General features: G+C 62.1%; 1 protein-coding gene across 1 annotated transcript; it reads right to left on the bottom strand.

The window, feature by feature from the left end:
- Nucleotides 1-760: 760 nt before the first annotated feature.
- Nucleotides 761-14121, bottom strand: LOC111154715 (coiled-coil domain containing 27). Its single transcript, XM_022514572.1, has 13 exons — nt 13933-14121; nt 13334-13466; nt 12158-12268; nt 11423-11580; nt 9040-9201; nt 7896-7975; nt 7398-7632; nt 7202-7364; nt 6910-7040; nt 4892-4969; nt 4348-4560; nt 2222-2326; nt 761-886 (listed from the first exon to the last, which is right to left on the bottom strand). The coding sequence occupies exons 1-13, from the start codon at nt 14119-14121 to the stop codon at nt 761-763; spliced, it is 1884 nt and encodes a 627-aa protein (XP_022370280.1).
- Between the last annotated feature and the right edge of the window lie 243 nt (nt 14122-14364).

The raw sequence follows: 14364 nt of genomic DNA on the forward strand, positions 1-14364 counted from the left end.
CTGCCCCGGCAGCAGGGCCCTCGGGGGTCCCAGGGGTGAGGGGACCGGGGACCGCGCCGGTGCCGGGCTCCGGTGCAGAAGCGGGCCCTGGAGGCTCCCGGTTCCGCTCGGACCGGTGAGGTGGCCCAGCCGGGGTGCGCCCGGGGAGGCTGCGCGGGGGTCCCCGCTGTTCCTCGGCTCCCGCACTGGGCCCGCGGCGAGCGCGAAGCGGTAAGGGCCGGCTGCGTACGCAGGCGGGTGGAAGTGGGGGACGAGACCAGCCGCCGCGCTCGGGTGCCTGCGTTCAGCGCGTCGCGGGGCCGTGAACCTGAGAGGTGCGGGACGCAGAACCCGCGAACGCGCAGATCAGGGTGCGTGGCCTCCTAGAGCTTTCACTCCGGCAGCAATGACGGGAACAGGGGTAGAAAACGGCCGCCACCGTCTTCCAAACCGGTCCAAGCTGTGCCCCAGCCAGGGGAGCCCCCACCTCATGGGTTTGTGCAGCAGGGGGAGGGAAGGAGCGGATGGGCACCGGGTCTCGGGCCTCCCAAGCCTGGGGTCTTGGGGTGGGCCCTGGCTCAGCGTGGGGGTCTCCCCAGGAAGGGGGGGGCAGTGTGTTTGTCCCCCAAGCCCCCATGAGTCCAGAGAAGGAAGAGCTGAGTCCATGGCCAAGGACAGAGTTTAATTCTAAAGCGAAAAGGCCGGGCCACACAGGGGGGCCCTGAGTTGGGTCCCCGCGTCCGCTGGGCAGGCAGGCGGCGTCTGGGGGCCCGGGCTGCATCTACTTGGAGGTGGTCTTCTTGGACTTGTTCAGGTAGGACAGGGCCTCTGTCTGCTGCAGGGGGGGCACTCTGACGCCTTTCTGTTTGAGCTGACTGTAGTAGTCGGCTCTCTCAGAGATGATCCTCTGTGACAGAGACGAGGCCGAGGCTGCAGGGACCCTGCCTCTCCCCCCACGAGGGCGGCCGGCCCGCAGCAATGGTGTGCACGGACCGTGGCTCTGTTCTCCAGTGGGGAGGGCTCTGGTCTGTAGCATTTGCTAACTTCTGGGCTGGAAACACCCCCACCAGGGCTGAGCCCATCCCCGAGATGAAGCCACAGAATTTGGAGTTGGGAAGAGATGTCTGCCACAGGCGGGCGGGAGTCCCCTCTCCCCTGAAGCAGTGCTAGCTCCACTTATGTCCTCCAAGAATGTCAAGCCGCCCAGACCAAGAGAGCTCAGAGTCCATCGAGTCTGTCCTGCGCACAGGGAGATGGCCGGCCCCCTCCCTCTCCTCTCCTGCTTTGGCACATCACTGTTCGGTGTCCAGCAGAGGAAAGGGCTTCTTTCCTGGCTACTGGGGGCTCCTGATGACTCCTCCCTTCCCTCGCTCCTTCCCCCGCTCCACACCAAGCAACAGGAGCCGGGCGGCAGAGGCCTCTCCCCAGGTCCTCTTGCAGGTCCCCCCACCAGGCTGTTGCTACCCTACAGGGCCCCACCCCACAACATAGAGGAAGGAAATCAGGGCTCGGGGAAATGTGGGTGCTGGAAGGTCATAGGCACCTGCTGAAGCAAAGGGCCGTGCCATGGGAGGCTTGGAGCGTGGGGACAGAAGCGGCCCCTAATGAGAATCCATAGGGCCCTGCACAGAGCACATGACAATCAGGGGCTCTTCTCCCAGATCCCCACCCCCAACACCGTGCCCAGAAGGCGGACAGACTCTCTCCCATGTGCTGAGGGCAGTTCTAGGGCTCAGTGAACCCAAGAGGTAGCCCACCGCTTGTCAGCTGAGGCCCACAGAGGTGGGGTGCTTGCTCCTACCAGCCCCAAAGCCTGCACTATTTCTCCGTACCGCCCTCCCGCTGTGAGGCCTGTGCTTGGGGTCAGTGAGATAACAGCCTGAACCAAGGCCAGGGAGGGGGGACCATGCCCGGGTCCTGCTGAGGTCCTAAGAAGCACCCCCCAAAGAGGACAGAAGCTGGGGGGGGGTGCTCCTGCTGCTGGAGAATCTCCAGGACCTCAGCAGCTTGGCCCCATCCCCACTGCACCCCGGATCCGAATGCTGAGAGCAGCCTAGCCTCACCAGAGGGAGATCTGGTCCCCTCTCCCCAAGCAGAGAGCAAGGATGATCCCGGGGTACACAGTGAATGGTGACACAGCCAGGACAAGAATGGGGGTCCCCTCAGTCCCCAGCCACAGATCAGCAAGGGGCACCCTGGAGACAGCCTCGGGGACCAGGAGGCAGCCCAGTGCCTGGGATACCTGCAAAGCTTCTAGAATGTCATTGTCGGAGATCTCAGTAGCAAAGGACTTGGCTCCGGAGGTGCTGAAGGTGGCCTGGACGATCTTGTTTCTCAGCCTCTCAAGCTGTGAGCAAAGGCAAGGGGGGGAGCCAGTCACGCCCACCCCTGAGGGAAGCTTTCCAGAAGGTAGATCTGTCCTCACTCTTCACAGCTTTAGGAACTGGAAGTGTTTGGAGAGGCCGCAGGTCCGCCTGTGAGCTAGAAGGTGCCCGATCAAAACCCAGACCCAGGGCGGCTGGGCACTCAGTCTTTAAGACTTTCTACTACTTTTTTTTTTTTTTAATTGAAGAAGTAAACCTGTACAAAAAAAGAAAAAAACAGTACAAGTTCTCCAAAGCGTCCCCAGGCCATCCCGTCCATCCCCAAGGGCACTGGCACGGCCCTCCCTACCCGGGGAGGTGGGGGGAGACTCTGTGATGGCCCTGGGGAACACCCTGCTGGCGGATGAGCCCCTCACTGTTAGCAACGAAGGGAACACCGGGCCCTCCGTCCCTCCCGTCGTCCTCCCACTGTCCTCCCAGTCCTTCCTCCCGCTCTCTGGAGGGTGAGGCAGTTCGTGCCTGGGGTCAGTGAAAGAACCGTGTTCGCATTAACCAGCCAGGAGCTGGGTGGTAACCAGGTGTTAACTAGGACAGAGCTAAGGCTGTCTAGTCTTGGGGCCGACAGCATCCTTGTGCGAGTGCCGTGTCCCAGCCCACCTCCTCCAATCTGTACCCCAGAAGCACTCAGACGGGTCCCCCAAGTTCCTCGTGAACAGAAGCCCTGACAATGCAGAAGTGCCACGTGGGAGCCAGCCTCCAGGGAGCCTGCCCTGCCTCCATAGGGCTGAAGGCCGGTCCACTTTGCCCTGGGACAGCGTTCAAGTGACAGAGAGCGTGTTAGGAGCCCCTGGACCTTGGGTGGGGAGGGGGCTTCCTTTCTTTCCAATGTGGATTGAGGCTAGTTCTGAGCCCTTCCCTATGGGGTGTAGGGGTTACCGAGGGAATGGGGGCCTCGTCCCCTGTACTGGGAGGTGACTCCTGCTGGGCAGGGGTGACTGTCACCTGGGTGTCCAGCCACAGTGCCCTAGAGTCCAGGTTGTCTCGGGCATTACTCACGGATCACCGCACCGCACCACTCCCTGCAGACCCCAGACCTGCCCCCACAAACTTTCTCAACGCGGTATTCCAGGCACTACCAAACTCACAGGGAGAACCAGACGGGGACACCACGCCTCACCCACACTCTAGCGGGGGGACCACCGGATGATCCCAGACAGTTTTAGGAGAGCAAGGGGGCCCTGAGTGATGCTGCCGATCTACCCACCGGGAGGCTGGCCCCTGCGGGAGTGGGGGCAATCACGCCCCGCCACAGCAGGCACTGGAGGGGGAGGTGTCCCTTCGAAAACCTTGGGGCACAGGACTTTCTCTTTTCTGGTTTTTGGATTCTGGATCGGGTCAGCTCTTGGCTGATTTCCTTCCGGCCCGAGGGCCCTGCACCTCTGTGCCTCTGCTGGCCTGCAGCATGGGGGCTCCGACACCGGGTGGGGCTCTCCGCACCCCAGCTGCACCCCCGCGCAGCTCGAGGGGGCTGGGGGGGTTCCTCGCCCCTCCAGCTGCAGGCTCTTGTGTGAGCAGCGAGGACGCTACGAACACCGGCTTCCCAGCGCCGTCCGGCGGGTCCGGAAGCTTCCCGGAGCCGCCCGGAGCCGCGCGGGACGCACGCGCGCTCCCCGAGGACGACAAACAGACGGGTTGCCCCGCGAGCCCGGTCCGGAGCGCTCCTTCCAGGCCGGCTACCGGCTACCCCAACCCTCGTGCCCCTCACGGCGCAAGCCAGACGCGGTCCGCCCGGCCTCGGGGGCCCCTCCCGCCACCCCGCAAGCTGTGCGAGCCCCAGCAGCCCTACGCGCTCCCCGCCAGCGCTCCCGGAGCGCCTCCCCTGTGCGGGGGCGGGGCTAGGAGGAGCAGCGCGCCGAGGCCCCGCCTTCCCCCCGCACGGCCCCGCCCACCCAGTGCGCGGCGGCCTCCCGCGGGGCGGGGCGGGGCGGGGCGGGGCGGGGCGGGGCGGGGCGGGGCGGGGCGGGGCGGGGCGGGGCGGGGCTACCCGGGACTGGGCGCTCTCCAGGGCCACGCGCGCCTGCTGCTCCGCCTGCTGGATCAGTTCGTTCCTGCTCAGCATCTCCTCCTGCAGCCACTTCCGTCTCTGCAGGTGGTTCTGGTTCTGGCTCACCTGCGCCTGCAGCTGGCCGACCTTGGCGTCGTACTCCGAGATGGCGCGCTCCTGCTTGTCCACTTGGCTCTGCAGCTCCGACACTTGCTGCACGGAGCCGGGGAGGGCAAGGGAGTTGGCCCCTCGGCCCAAACGGGTCGCCTGCGTCCCCGCCCGCCTCTCCCGCGAAAGGCAGCCGACGCTCACGGAGCCCCGGTCGGTCTGGAGCCAGCGACGGCGGAGGGACTGCGGGAGCGCGCGCTCCCCGGGTTCCTGCTCCCCGGGGGCTGCCGCAGCCGGGGGCCCGACTCACTGCCAAGTGCTTTCCGGCTCGTCTTGCCGGCGCCATCAGGACTGACGGCCAGAACAGCGACCAGGCTGTTCAACCACACCTGGCAGCCACCTGTTCAACCACACCTGGCAGCCACCTGGCGGTCACCTGGCGGAGAAGAAGGTTGTCCTTCTCGGTGATGCCCGTTATCTCTTTGAGCTTCTTGTCTTCCCTGAGGTTGGAGAACTGGAAGGCAGACGGGGGGTTGGCTCAGGGGACTTGGGGGCAAGCGATGGGATTTCTGCCGAGGCCAAGAAGGGGGGAAGACAGCAAACACGTGGGGGGCTGGAGAGCAGGGCCTGGAAGGCCAGATCCTCAGCCAGCAGGGGTGGGAGTCGAAAACAAGCCCAGCTCACTCTTCTGGTCCCTAAATCTCAGAAATCCTGGTTCTTCTGGATCTGGAGCCTAATGTGGGGAGGATTGGTGGGTACTTTTCCAGAAACTGAGAGCTGCAGACCAGTCCCTGCCTTCAAACAGCCGGGAGCCTGTGCCATGGTCCTGTGTCAGGAGGCTGGATGTCGGGGGCACAGCAGAGGGTCTCTGGCTGGGGAGGTGCCAGGCTCAGGGGAGGGTGAACCCCCCAGGCTCCAGAGGGGGGATGTGGGTGCCAAATGTGGACGCCCCTGCTGTCTTCCCATCTTGGCTCCCAGAACACCAGTAGCTAGGCCTTCTCATTCTAGGCAAGAAATTTCCAGGTTCCCAGAAGAACTAACAAGATGACCTTCAAATGCTTGGCCCACATGTGCCCATGCATGTGAAGCACAAACTTACTACCACCTGCTCAGAGACCCCACTCAGCTCTGGCATGAGTGAGGCTCTCTCAGGAATGACAGACACCAAGACAGGGACACTGGGCAATTGCAGGGGATTACAAAGGTTGGGGAAGTTGAGCCCAGCTATGGTGAGTGTTCCGTAAGGGATAGACAAGACACTGAATCGTGAAATGAAAGAAGAAAGGGCGTTCAGAAAACAAGGGAGAGCTCAGAAACCATCCGTGGGAGAAAGCAGAGCACAGGAGTTGATTGGGTAAAGTGCCAGGAATGTGGGCAGTAGAGCAGATGACCCGGAGATGGGGAACAGGAGGGAGCAGACAGCAAGAGGAGGAGGTACAGGGGCCCGGGGACTCCAGGAGGAGGGTTCAAGAAAAAGACAGAGGGAAGAAAAAACAAAATAAACAATGTAAACTTCCAGAGCGGAGTTTCAGGACACCTGGGACAAAGACAGAGCCCAGCGGTTTTCTGTAGAGGCAGCAGCGGACCCAGACCGCAATCCCAGGCAAGCGAGAGTTGGGAATGTGCAGGGCTTCCCCCAGCAGCCCCTGCTGCGAGGGCCCATGGGCAGTGCCTTCACTGCAGATGCAAAGTGCTCTCCCAGCTGCGGTTTGGTATCCCACAAAATTCTATTGATGTGTACAATAAGGACATTAGCAGGATATGTGCCCCCCAAATTTACACACAATCATTCTTTCGTCAGAAGACTACTGCAGGATGCGCTCCAGTGAAAACACAGGAGTAGATCAGAAAAGAAACCTTAATCCTGTTCGGCAAAACCTCTCTTTAAGTCCCAGATGGGCATGAGCTGCTGACAACCATACCCCGAGCACCCCATCGTGGTGGGACGGCACTGGCGAGAGGCTGACCTCCTTGTGCTGGGGGCCCCAGGAGTGGGAAGAAAGAGGGGAGCACTAGATCATGCGAGGATGGAGAAAATTCCAGGATGGACGTTAGAAGCCACCTGGAGACCTGCAAAGTGATTCCTAAGGAAGACTTGAGAGCAGTCGGCCCAGGGGATGGGCCCAAGAGAGGGGCCAGGATGGGACACGCCCCTGTTGGATGACAAACCTGTGAGATTATTTCATTCTTTAGGCTGTGCTCATGAATAACTTCGATAAAACAAAACACTTAGCAGAGGCGGGGCTCAGGGGACTGGCACATGCTTAACCCTGGGACCCGAGCATGCGGGGATGCTGGTGAGGTGGCCAGGAGCCAAGCAGGCCAGGGAGGACAGTGCGGGCCGGTGGGCAGTGCAGGGCCAGGGGGCGTGTGTGACCCAGGACGGGCCAGCCCGGCTCAGGATAGCGGGATGGGTGGGGCTGCTGGTGCCCACTGCATGATGGGGCACAGCACCTTGTTGGACATGGCTTGTAACTGTTCCTTCCGCTCCTGGAGCTCCTTCCGCAGCGTCTCGTTCTCTGTGCTCAACGTCTGCAGTTGGGCTTCCTGGAAATCCACTTGGCGTCGTAAAGATGCGATGGTCCCTATGTGAGGTGTGGGGAGGAGGAGAGAGAGGGCAGGGGGCTGGGACGCCGAGACAGACAGGCTCCGTGGCCCCAGGCTGAGGACGGCTGCTTCCTGCCTGTGTTCCTCAGTCCCCTGGGCCTCCCTCCCTCCAGGGGCCCCCGGGCCCCCAGGGCCCCACCTGTTGCGAGCGAGTATCTGGTCCTGGTGATCTCCAGGTCTGCCTGGAACTCCTGGATCACCTGCTCGTACCCCTCCAGCTGGGCTATCAGCTCCTGCTCAAAAGCCTCCTCCAGGGAGCGGGAGCTCCGCCTGCACTGGTACTCCTCCTCCTCCTCCTCCTCCTTCTCCTCCTCCAGCTCCAGCTCCAGCTCCACCTCCTCCTCCTCCTCCACCTCCTCCACCTCCTCCTCCTCCTCCAGCTGCTCCTGCTCCTCACCCCCCTCCTTGGGTGCAGCCCCCTTCCTGCCTGCTGGGCCCTTCCCTTCCTCATCCTCTGCCGCCTCTGCCTCCGCGCCTGCAGCCTCTTCCTCTTGGCCGCCAGTGTTGTCCAGGTCCTTGCCTCGACAGATCAGGGCAGACTCCTCCTGATGCCAGGAGAGGGAAGGGGTCCTAGGCAGGAGTGCAGGGGCGAGGGAGCACACCGCCCACTGCCATGACAGTCTCTGGAGACCACCACTGCCCGGCCTCCCTGGGACAGGAGGGCTGGAGTCCTTTTTCTGGGAGCTGCCCTGCCACCCTGCACCTGGTCCCCGCAGGCATGGTTGAGGCTGACGTTCGGAGCTGCAGGGAGCACACCGGCATCGCCCAGCAGCCCTGGACAGGTAGCCCGGGGCCCCGCCTGCCCGCTCAGAGTCCGGCCGGCCCGCACCTGCCTCCAGCGCTGTAGCAACTCCTCGTCTCTGAAGAAGGTCTTCAGGATGCTCAGCCTCCCGGCGGGCTTTGGCACAGGGTCCTGGAAGAGTCCGCATGAGCCCCAGGGTTCCAAAGTGCACCCTCAGCTCCCCCAGGTGACCTGCTGAGACCTGTCCTTCTGCAAGGAGACAGTAGCCTCTCCACATTGCCGGGAGAGGGGGACCCAGTGTCTTCCTCCCAAGGGCACCGTCTTGGTGAGAAAGTAGGTGTTGACCTACAGATGGGCCCCCCTGGGGGGACGGTGACCAGCCAAGGGGCAGCCCTGGGAACAGTGTGGTTTCTGGCTCCCCTGGATCAGCCCCAGGGAACGGCCTTGCAGCAGTGGGCCCCTGCTTTGTTCCAAGAGTGGAGGGCCAGCCTGCCGTGCCCCCGTTGCCTGCCCCTGCAGGCCCAGTGCGGGCTCACGCCTCTCTAACAGCCCCCGGAGGCCAGGGAACAGTGCAGGCAAGCCGATGCTCCCAGGCCTCTTCGAACACCTGCTACCCTGCCCCCTCGCTGGCATGACGCTATCCATGAGTGTGGCAGCTTGCTCGGGTGGCATCTTGGGGATTATGTGATGATCTGAGGCCCCACCCCACCTCATGTGTGCCCCTGGCCTAATGCCAGGGTGTATCCCCAGGTATGAAGGAAATCAGGTTTTAGAAAGACCAGGTGACTGACTGCCCCCCACCCCAGGTCTGCCTCATTCCGTCCTCTGCCCAGACCTAGGGAGGGGCAGCTCCCCTCTCCCTGCTTTATAGGCAAGGACCCTGAGCACCTGGCAGCCGGAACAGATGGGGTGAATCCGGGCCACCATGCCTGCGGGGACCATGGCTAAGCCAGGGCTGGAGACTTCAGCTGCTGGGGGCCTTTCGACCTCAAGGATCTCAGGGGGTCCGGCCCTCATCTTACAGATAAGGAAACTGAGCCCAGAGAGCGACATGACCTGTCCCAGGTGTGAGAGCAAGCTGGCAGCCTAGCACAGGGGTCTGAGCTCCCACGAGGACGTGGCAACCTCCCGGGATGATGGGGCCCTAGCCAGGGGCCTGCGGCCACCAGGACCTTCGGGCGATTGAGAGCAGAGCCCGTGGCTCAGCCCCTACTCACCCTCACGCACTGGCACACAAATGTCTCCTGGCCTTTGCTTTTCAGGAGGCACTTCAGCTGCCTCTTCAAGGCCTCCCTCTCCTCCTGGAGGGCCAGCACCTCCTCCTCTTTCTTCCGCAGCCGCAGCTCCAGCTCGGACAGGCGCTTCACCTCCTCCCCCAGCGACAGCAGGCAGTGATCCTGGGCACAAAAGCATGGGCAGCCCCTGGATGCCGCATGGGCTCCCCCCGACCTCCCGTCCTCTCTGGGCACCGGCACAGCCACATCTCCGAGCCCACAAAGAGCAGACCCTGACATCCCAGGCACTCCTGCCCATGGGGAGGCCCAAATCCTCACCGGGAGAGGCTCGAGCCACCTCCCTCTCAGGCCTGGGCCTGGCCAGCCTCTAGTCGCAGTGGGGGACACCATTCTTCCACACGGCCCCGCACCGAGCCAGCAGCACCCTCCGAGAGCAACCCCCTGGGGCAGGTCAGGGAGCCAGACCCTCTGCCCCTCCCCCGTCTAATCTCATAATCTCAGTGGTGGAGACGGGGTATGACCTGTTTGGAGCCAAGGACTAGCCATCGGAGTTTTGAACAGAGAGCACAGAAAAGGAAGACCCTGGGGCCGGTGGTGGACCCCACACCGTCCCAGGAGGGAAAGGAAAGGAACTTGGAACTCCTCCAGATATCTGGGATTGAAGTGCTAGGCTCCTGTGAGGCCCGTGCATCAAAGAACCAAAAGGCACAGAGGAAGAGAAAAAATGTCTCAAACAGAACGATAATGAACATTATCAAGATTCAGCTCCACAACTTCAAAATATCAACACCAAGTATTGAGACTTGTGCGGTGAGGCTGAGCTGCGGAGAGGACAGACTCACAGCCGCCCACGCGTGGGCCTGAGCAGGCAAGGAGAGCAGCGCCTGGGCATCCACCGGAGGGATCCGGGAAAAGAGGCTACGGTGGAAGGGAGGGAGCAACAAGGACGGGAGCGGAGAGGACCCAGGCGGAGGCGGGAGAGGGGAAGAGGGCAGGTGTGGCCGGACCGCGGGGATCTCATGGGTGCACGGAATTATGTACAGACTAAGCTAAAATAGCTTGGCAGAAAGCACACTCCTTCCCCCGGAGCCATGGTGATCCAGACTCATGCACCTGTCTCACAGCAGACGGCGGCTGCCGGAAAGGAAACGCTCGTGTCCCCTGGGGCTGCTGAGTGGACATCATCCCAGCATGTCGCTGCAGGTGGCTGTCTTGCCTCCAGGGGAGACGCGCTACCTCTGCCAGCTCAGACCAGGTGGAGACGAGAGAAAGAGAACCCTAAGGTCAGCTGCCAAGCTCCTGGAGGCAGCTGAGCCTGAAGACCCTCTCGTGGCCACTTCCCACAAGGGAGCGTTCTCCTTTCCGTGGTTTGCGAAGAACTTTGGTTGACATAGACCTGCGTGTCTCCGCTTCACTCTAGCCTCAGGTTTTCCCGAAAGCAGTCACAGGATACGGGCACTTCTGAAACGGCGACGTCTGTCAGAAAATGCAGAGCGTCGGGAGTAAAGGTGACATGAAGGCCCGTGGAGCCACGCCTGGGCGTCGCGCACCCACCAGCTGCCGCACACGGAAGCCTCGGTAGCTCTCAAACCGCCATTCGAAGAACGGGAGAGACGGGGCCCAAGTTAGCGCTGCGGGGAATGGAAAAGAGGCTCTCTCCCCTCCCCCCTGCAGCCAGGAGGGGTATGAAGAGACCATCGGGCACAGGCTCGGGCGAATAAATTGGAAAGTTTACATGAAACAGACACATTCCTTGAAAAACATGGCTTATCTACACTGAAACAAGAGGGAGGAGGAGGCCCGAGTCTCTTTCAAGGAAGCGAATCTGAGTCAGCAGCTCTCAGAGCCGGATGCCTCCCCTCACGCAGACGCTTCCAGAGAACAAAGCAGGAGAGAGAAGACGCCTCCCCACGTCTTGACTGCTCGCTTTAAGGCCACAGTGACTCTGACACCGACGGCCAACGAGGGAATGACGGGACCGGCGGGCCAGGCTGTCGCAAACGGTGACCCCGAGTGTGACATCGCGGCCGAACTCACAGGCGGCCTCTGCTCACGGAGCCGATCACTACTGTTTTCAAGAATACATCCTCTTCAGTGGAAATGGTGGGTCAAAGGTATGGATGGTGACGTCATGAGACGTGCGGCCCCCGCTCACCAGTGGGGACAAGACCCTGCCGGCTCAGCCCGCCAGCAGGCCCGAAGGTCTGGGAAAGAGCCGAGTCATGGGAGCCTAAGGAGGGTCCTGGGGGTCCTTTTTGGCCGCGTCTGGGGACCTGCTTGGACAGCTAAGCAGACACCCGAACAAGAGGGCTGGCCGGGCCTCCTCTCAAGCCGGGGCGCCAGGGTCGCGCTGCCGCTCAGGGCTCTGTGCCCGCGGCCGTACCTTCTCGTGGATGACCGAGATGTACCAGGGTAGCCGCCTCTTCAGGTAACTCCGCGCCAGGACGGGGCTGCTGGGCACCGGGCTCATGGTCTGGGATTCGCTCCTCTTCCGCAAGTAGTTGAACTCACAGGCACTCTTACTAAAGGGAAGGAGGTGCCCTGTGGAGAAGCCACAGGCGTCAGACTCTTTGCGGACTGAGCTGCCCTGGGGCCTTCCACGGGGGTGTCCTCCTCGCAAGACCCCACAAGGAAACCCTTCACTGCCCAGCTGGGCTCCTCCACGCCTCCTCCTGCTGGCCGCCTACGTCCGTCCCTCCCCATCTGTCCCTGTGTGTGTGGGAGAAATGGAGGGAGATGGTCAAAACAGCCCTTGGAGACCCCCAGAGGGTGGGAGCCAGGACACCAGGGGTCACGCTCATGGCCTAGACATTTGTGTGGGGTTTCCTTGCATTCAAAGGAAGGAGACCTCTGTGTGCGGAGATCATCTTTGGATAGACGGAAGCAAGCCCATTTGTGTGTGGGAACAGCACGTTCTACTCGAGGAGGGATGCATCCTCTGTAAGGGTCGTAGGGTCAGGCAGGGGGTCCTGGGAAGGGAGGCCCATGCGGGCATGATCAGGGAGCCCCGGGGGGAGCAGTGGCCCTGGCAGGTGCAGGCAGAGGCCCCAGAGCTTGTGTGCCAAGGAAAGGACCCCAGGGCCATGCTCATCCCAGTGGCAGCAGGCCCTGCCCTCACCGTCCACCTTCGTGTCCGAGGCCCACTGGCTGCAGGACGGGTCCTGGGTCACCTTCCAGGATTCAGAGCCCGTGCACAACTCCTCAGCCACCTGGGCTGAGGTGGATGAGCCTGCAGAGGGTTAGAAACACCTGCTGATGGCAGCTAAGGCCACATCTTCCCAAGAACTCCCGGGCAGGGACGACGATTTCCTCTCTTTTTAAACTTCAAGTGGGATTAAAGGTGACTTTTCTCGGTGGATGTATTGGATTGAACCCTGCGACTAACTCTGTCCTCCCGCCTACCATTCGTGTGCCCACCAGGAACAGCCCAGGTGCAACTTAATCTCTGTAAACTGGTGGTCCTCCTGGAAGGTCCTGGAAGGGCCCAAGTTCCCTTCTGACACATGGCTCAGCCTCGAAGTCTCTGAAAGGCCCTTCTACCCAGAGGGGCAGGACCCCATCTCTCCTCAGCCATCAGGAATCACACCAGTGGCCGGGGCCCTGTGGACTGCATGTAGGACACAATGTGACCCCTCGGCCCATCCCAACACTGCCAGAATTCATGGACCGGGAATACTGGCTGCTCTCTGAAGTTCCAGCCCTGAGAAAGGGGAGCTCAGGGCCTGCATGGGTCAGGGCTCCTGCTTCTGACATGAACAAGGCCCCCATCGCTAGCCACAGGCGCTAAGCCTCCATGTCCCTGCCCCCTGTGGGGACGTGGACCAGTGCAGGCCCAGGAACTGGGAGGCATGGGGCACTGCCGGCCTGGCCACTGTCCCCTGTGACCTCTGAGTGCCTGGCTGCTCTCTCAAAGCCTCCTGCTCTCCCAGGTCAGAACGACATGAGGTCACACCAGACGGTGGCTGGGCTCCTTACCAGGGTTTGTTCCTATCTTTCGCCTCATGACCTCTTTCCTGCAGCTTCTAGAATTTTTGAAGCTTCTTCCTCTCCCCTGCCCCCAATCCTACTAAGTCTGGTGAATGAGAAATACAAGAGAAAAAGAGAAAAGCAAGAGGCTTTCCCTTCCCCCACCCCTGCCGTCAGCCATGGGCGTGCTCGAGCTGGTGCTTCTACGCGCACAGTGAGTTCCCACCACTGGCCGCTGCTCTGACTGACTAGGGTCGGGAAGGTCATCCCACTCCTCCTGGGAGGGAGGTCGTTTCCACGCGGGGGCCCCCTCGTGGGTGGCTCTCACCGTAATGAGACATGGACGTGGCCTTTGTGCTGAACTGAGGGCAGCCAGGGCGCTCGAGAAACGCCTTTCTCAGCTCATCCAGTTTGGCCGTGAAGCTGGTGTCCTCGGGCCTGGGGGCTTGCTTGTACTCGCCCTGCTGGAGTGGGGACAGCAAGACCCTGGAAGCCATGTGCACCGACCACAGCCATCTGCCCCCATCCCCAGGAACCGCAGACTTCAGGACAGGCACACGCTCCCACTGGAGAAACTGCCGACATCCATCTGGGGCCTGACTCTCTTGTCTCCCTGAGCCCATGGTGGATTCGGGAGCCTGCCAGCTGCTCTGTCCCTTCCTCCTCCTCTCTTCCCCCTACTTCACTCTTTTTTGAGCCCCCCCGACCCCCGAAGGCTTAGGGCGGAAGGCCACCTTCTCTCCCAGGTTTCCGGGCTGCCAGTTCTTTGCACAGCCAGAATCAGCCCATCTTCATCCATCATCAAAGCCTACTCAGAAAACCGTGTCAGGCACCCAGGCCCTGAGGTCCTCCATCAAGGGCGAGAAGCAGGCCAGCCCCGCATTAGCTGTGCCGTGGCCCGGCTGTCCCCCTTCCCAGACCCCGCACCTTCTTCCTGTAGAAGCGGCTGATGGCCTGAGCCGACTTGCTGAGGGACTGCTGTCTCCGGCGGAGTTTCCATTCCGGGACCAGGTTGTCCCGGCTGGCCATGCACTGGAGAAGCATCAGGCCCTTCTCCATCAGGCTGGGCACCATGCTCTGCTTCTCGGGCGGGCTGGCTCTGCCGACGGGCACCATCCTTGGGGAGGGGCGGGAGGACGGGGGGTGCCTTGCACGGACAGCCCCTGTGCGCCTCTCTGCCTAGAGCAAGGTGTCGAGGGGAGCAGCGGCTTGAGCGTGGACCTGCTGCCAGACACAGCCCTGGACACGACCAACTTCGGAAGCTCTACGTCCTGTGGGATCCTGGGAGCGCGTATGGCATCACAGACGTCTCCATAGCAACCAAGCGGGTCATCCGTCTTAATCTGCTAGGACCTGTCT

The sequence above is a fragment of the Enhydra lutris genome, unplaced genomic scaffold, assembly GCF_002288905.1.
Source record: "Enhydra lutris kenyoni isolate GAN:26980312 unplaced genomic scaffold, ASM228890v2 scaffoldscaffold38, whole genome shotgun sequence".
In the NCBI taxonomy this organism is placed as follows: domain Eukaryota; kingdom Metazoa; phylum Chordata; class Mammalia; order Carnivora; family Mustelidae; genus Enhydra; species Enhydra lutris.

What these genes read in the sequence shown, in the direction of transcription:
- LOC111154715 (XM_022514572.1), bottom strand. Translation starts at nt 14,121, where the DNA reads ATGGTGCCCGTCGGCAGAGCCAGCCCGCCCGAGAAGCAGAGCATGGTG. An exon ending in GCAAAGGCCAGGAGACATTT is followed by an intron (nt 7,976 to 9,039) that starts GTGTGCCAGTGC and finishes GGACTCTTCCAG; the next exon opens with GACCCTGTGCCAAAGCCCGC. An exon ending in ACAACCTTCTTCTCCGCCAG is followed by an intron (nt 4,561 to 4,891) that starts GTGACCGCCAGG and finishes GGCTCCGTGCAG; the next exon opens with CAAGTGTCGGAGCTGCAGAG.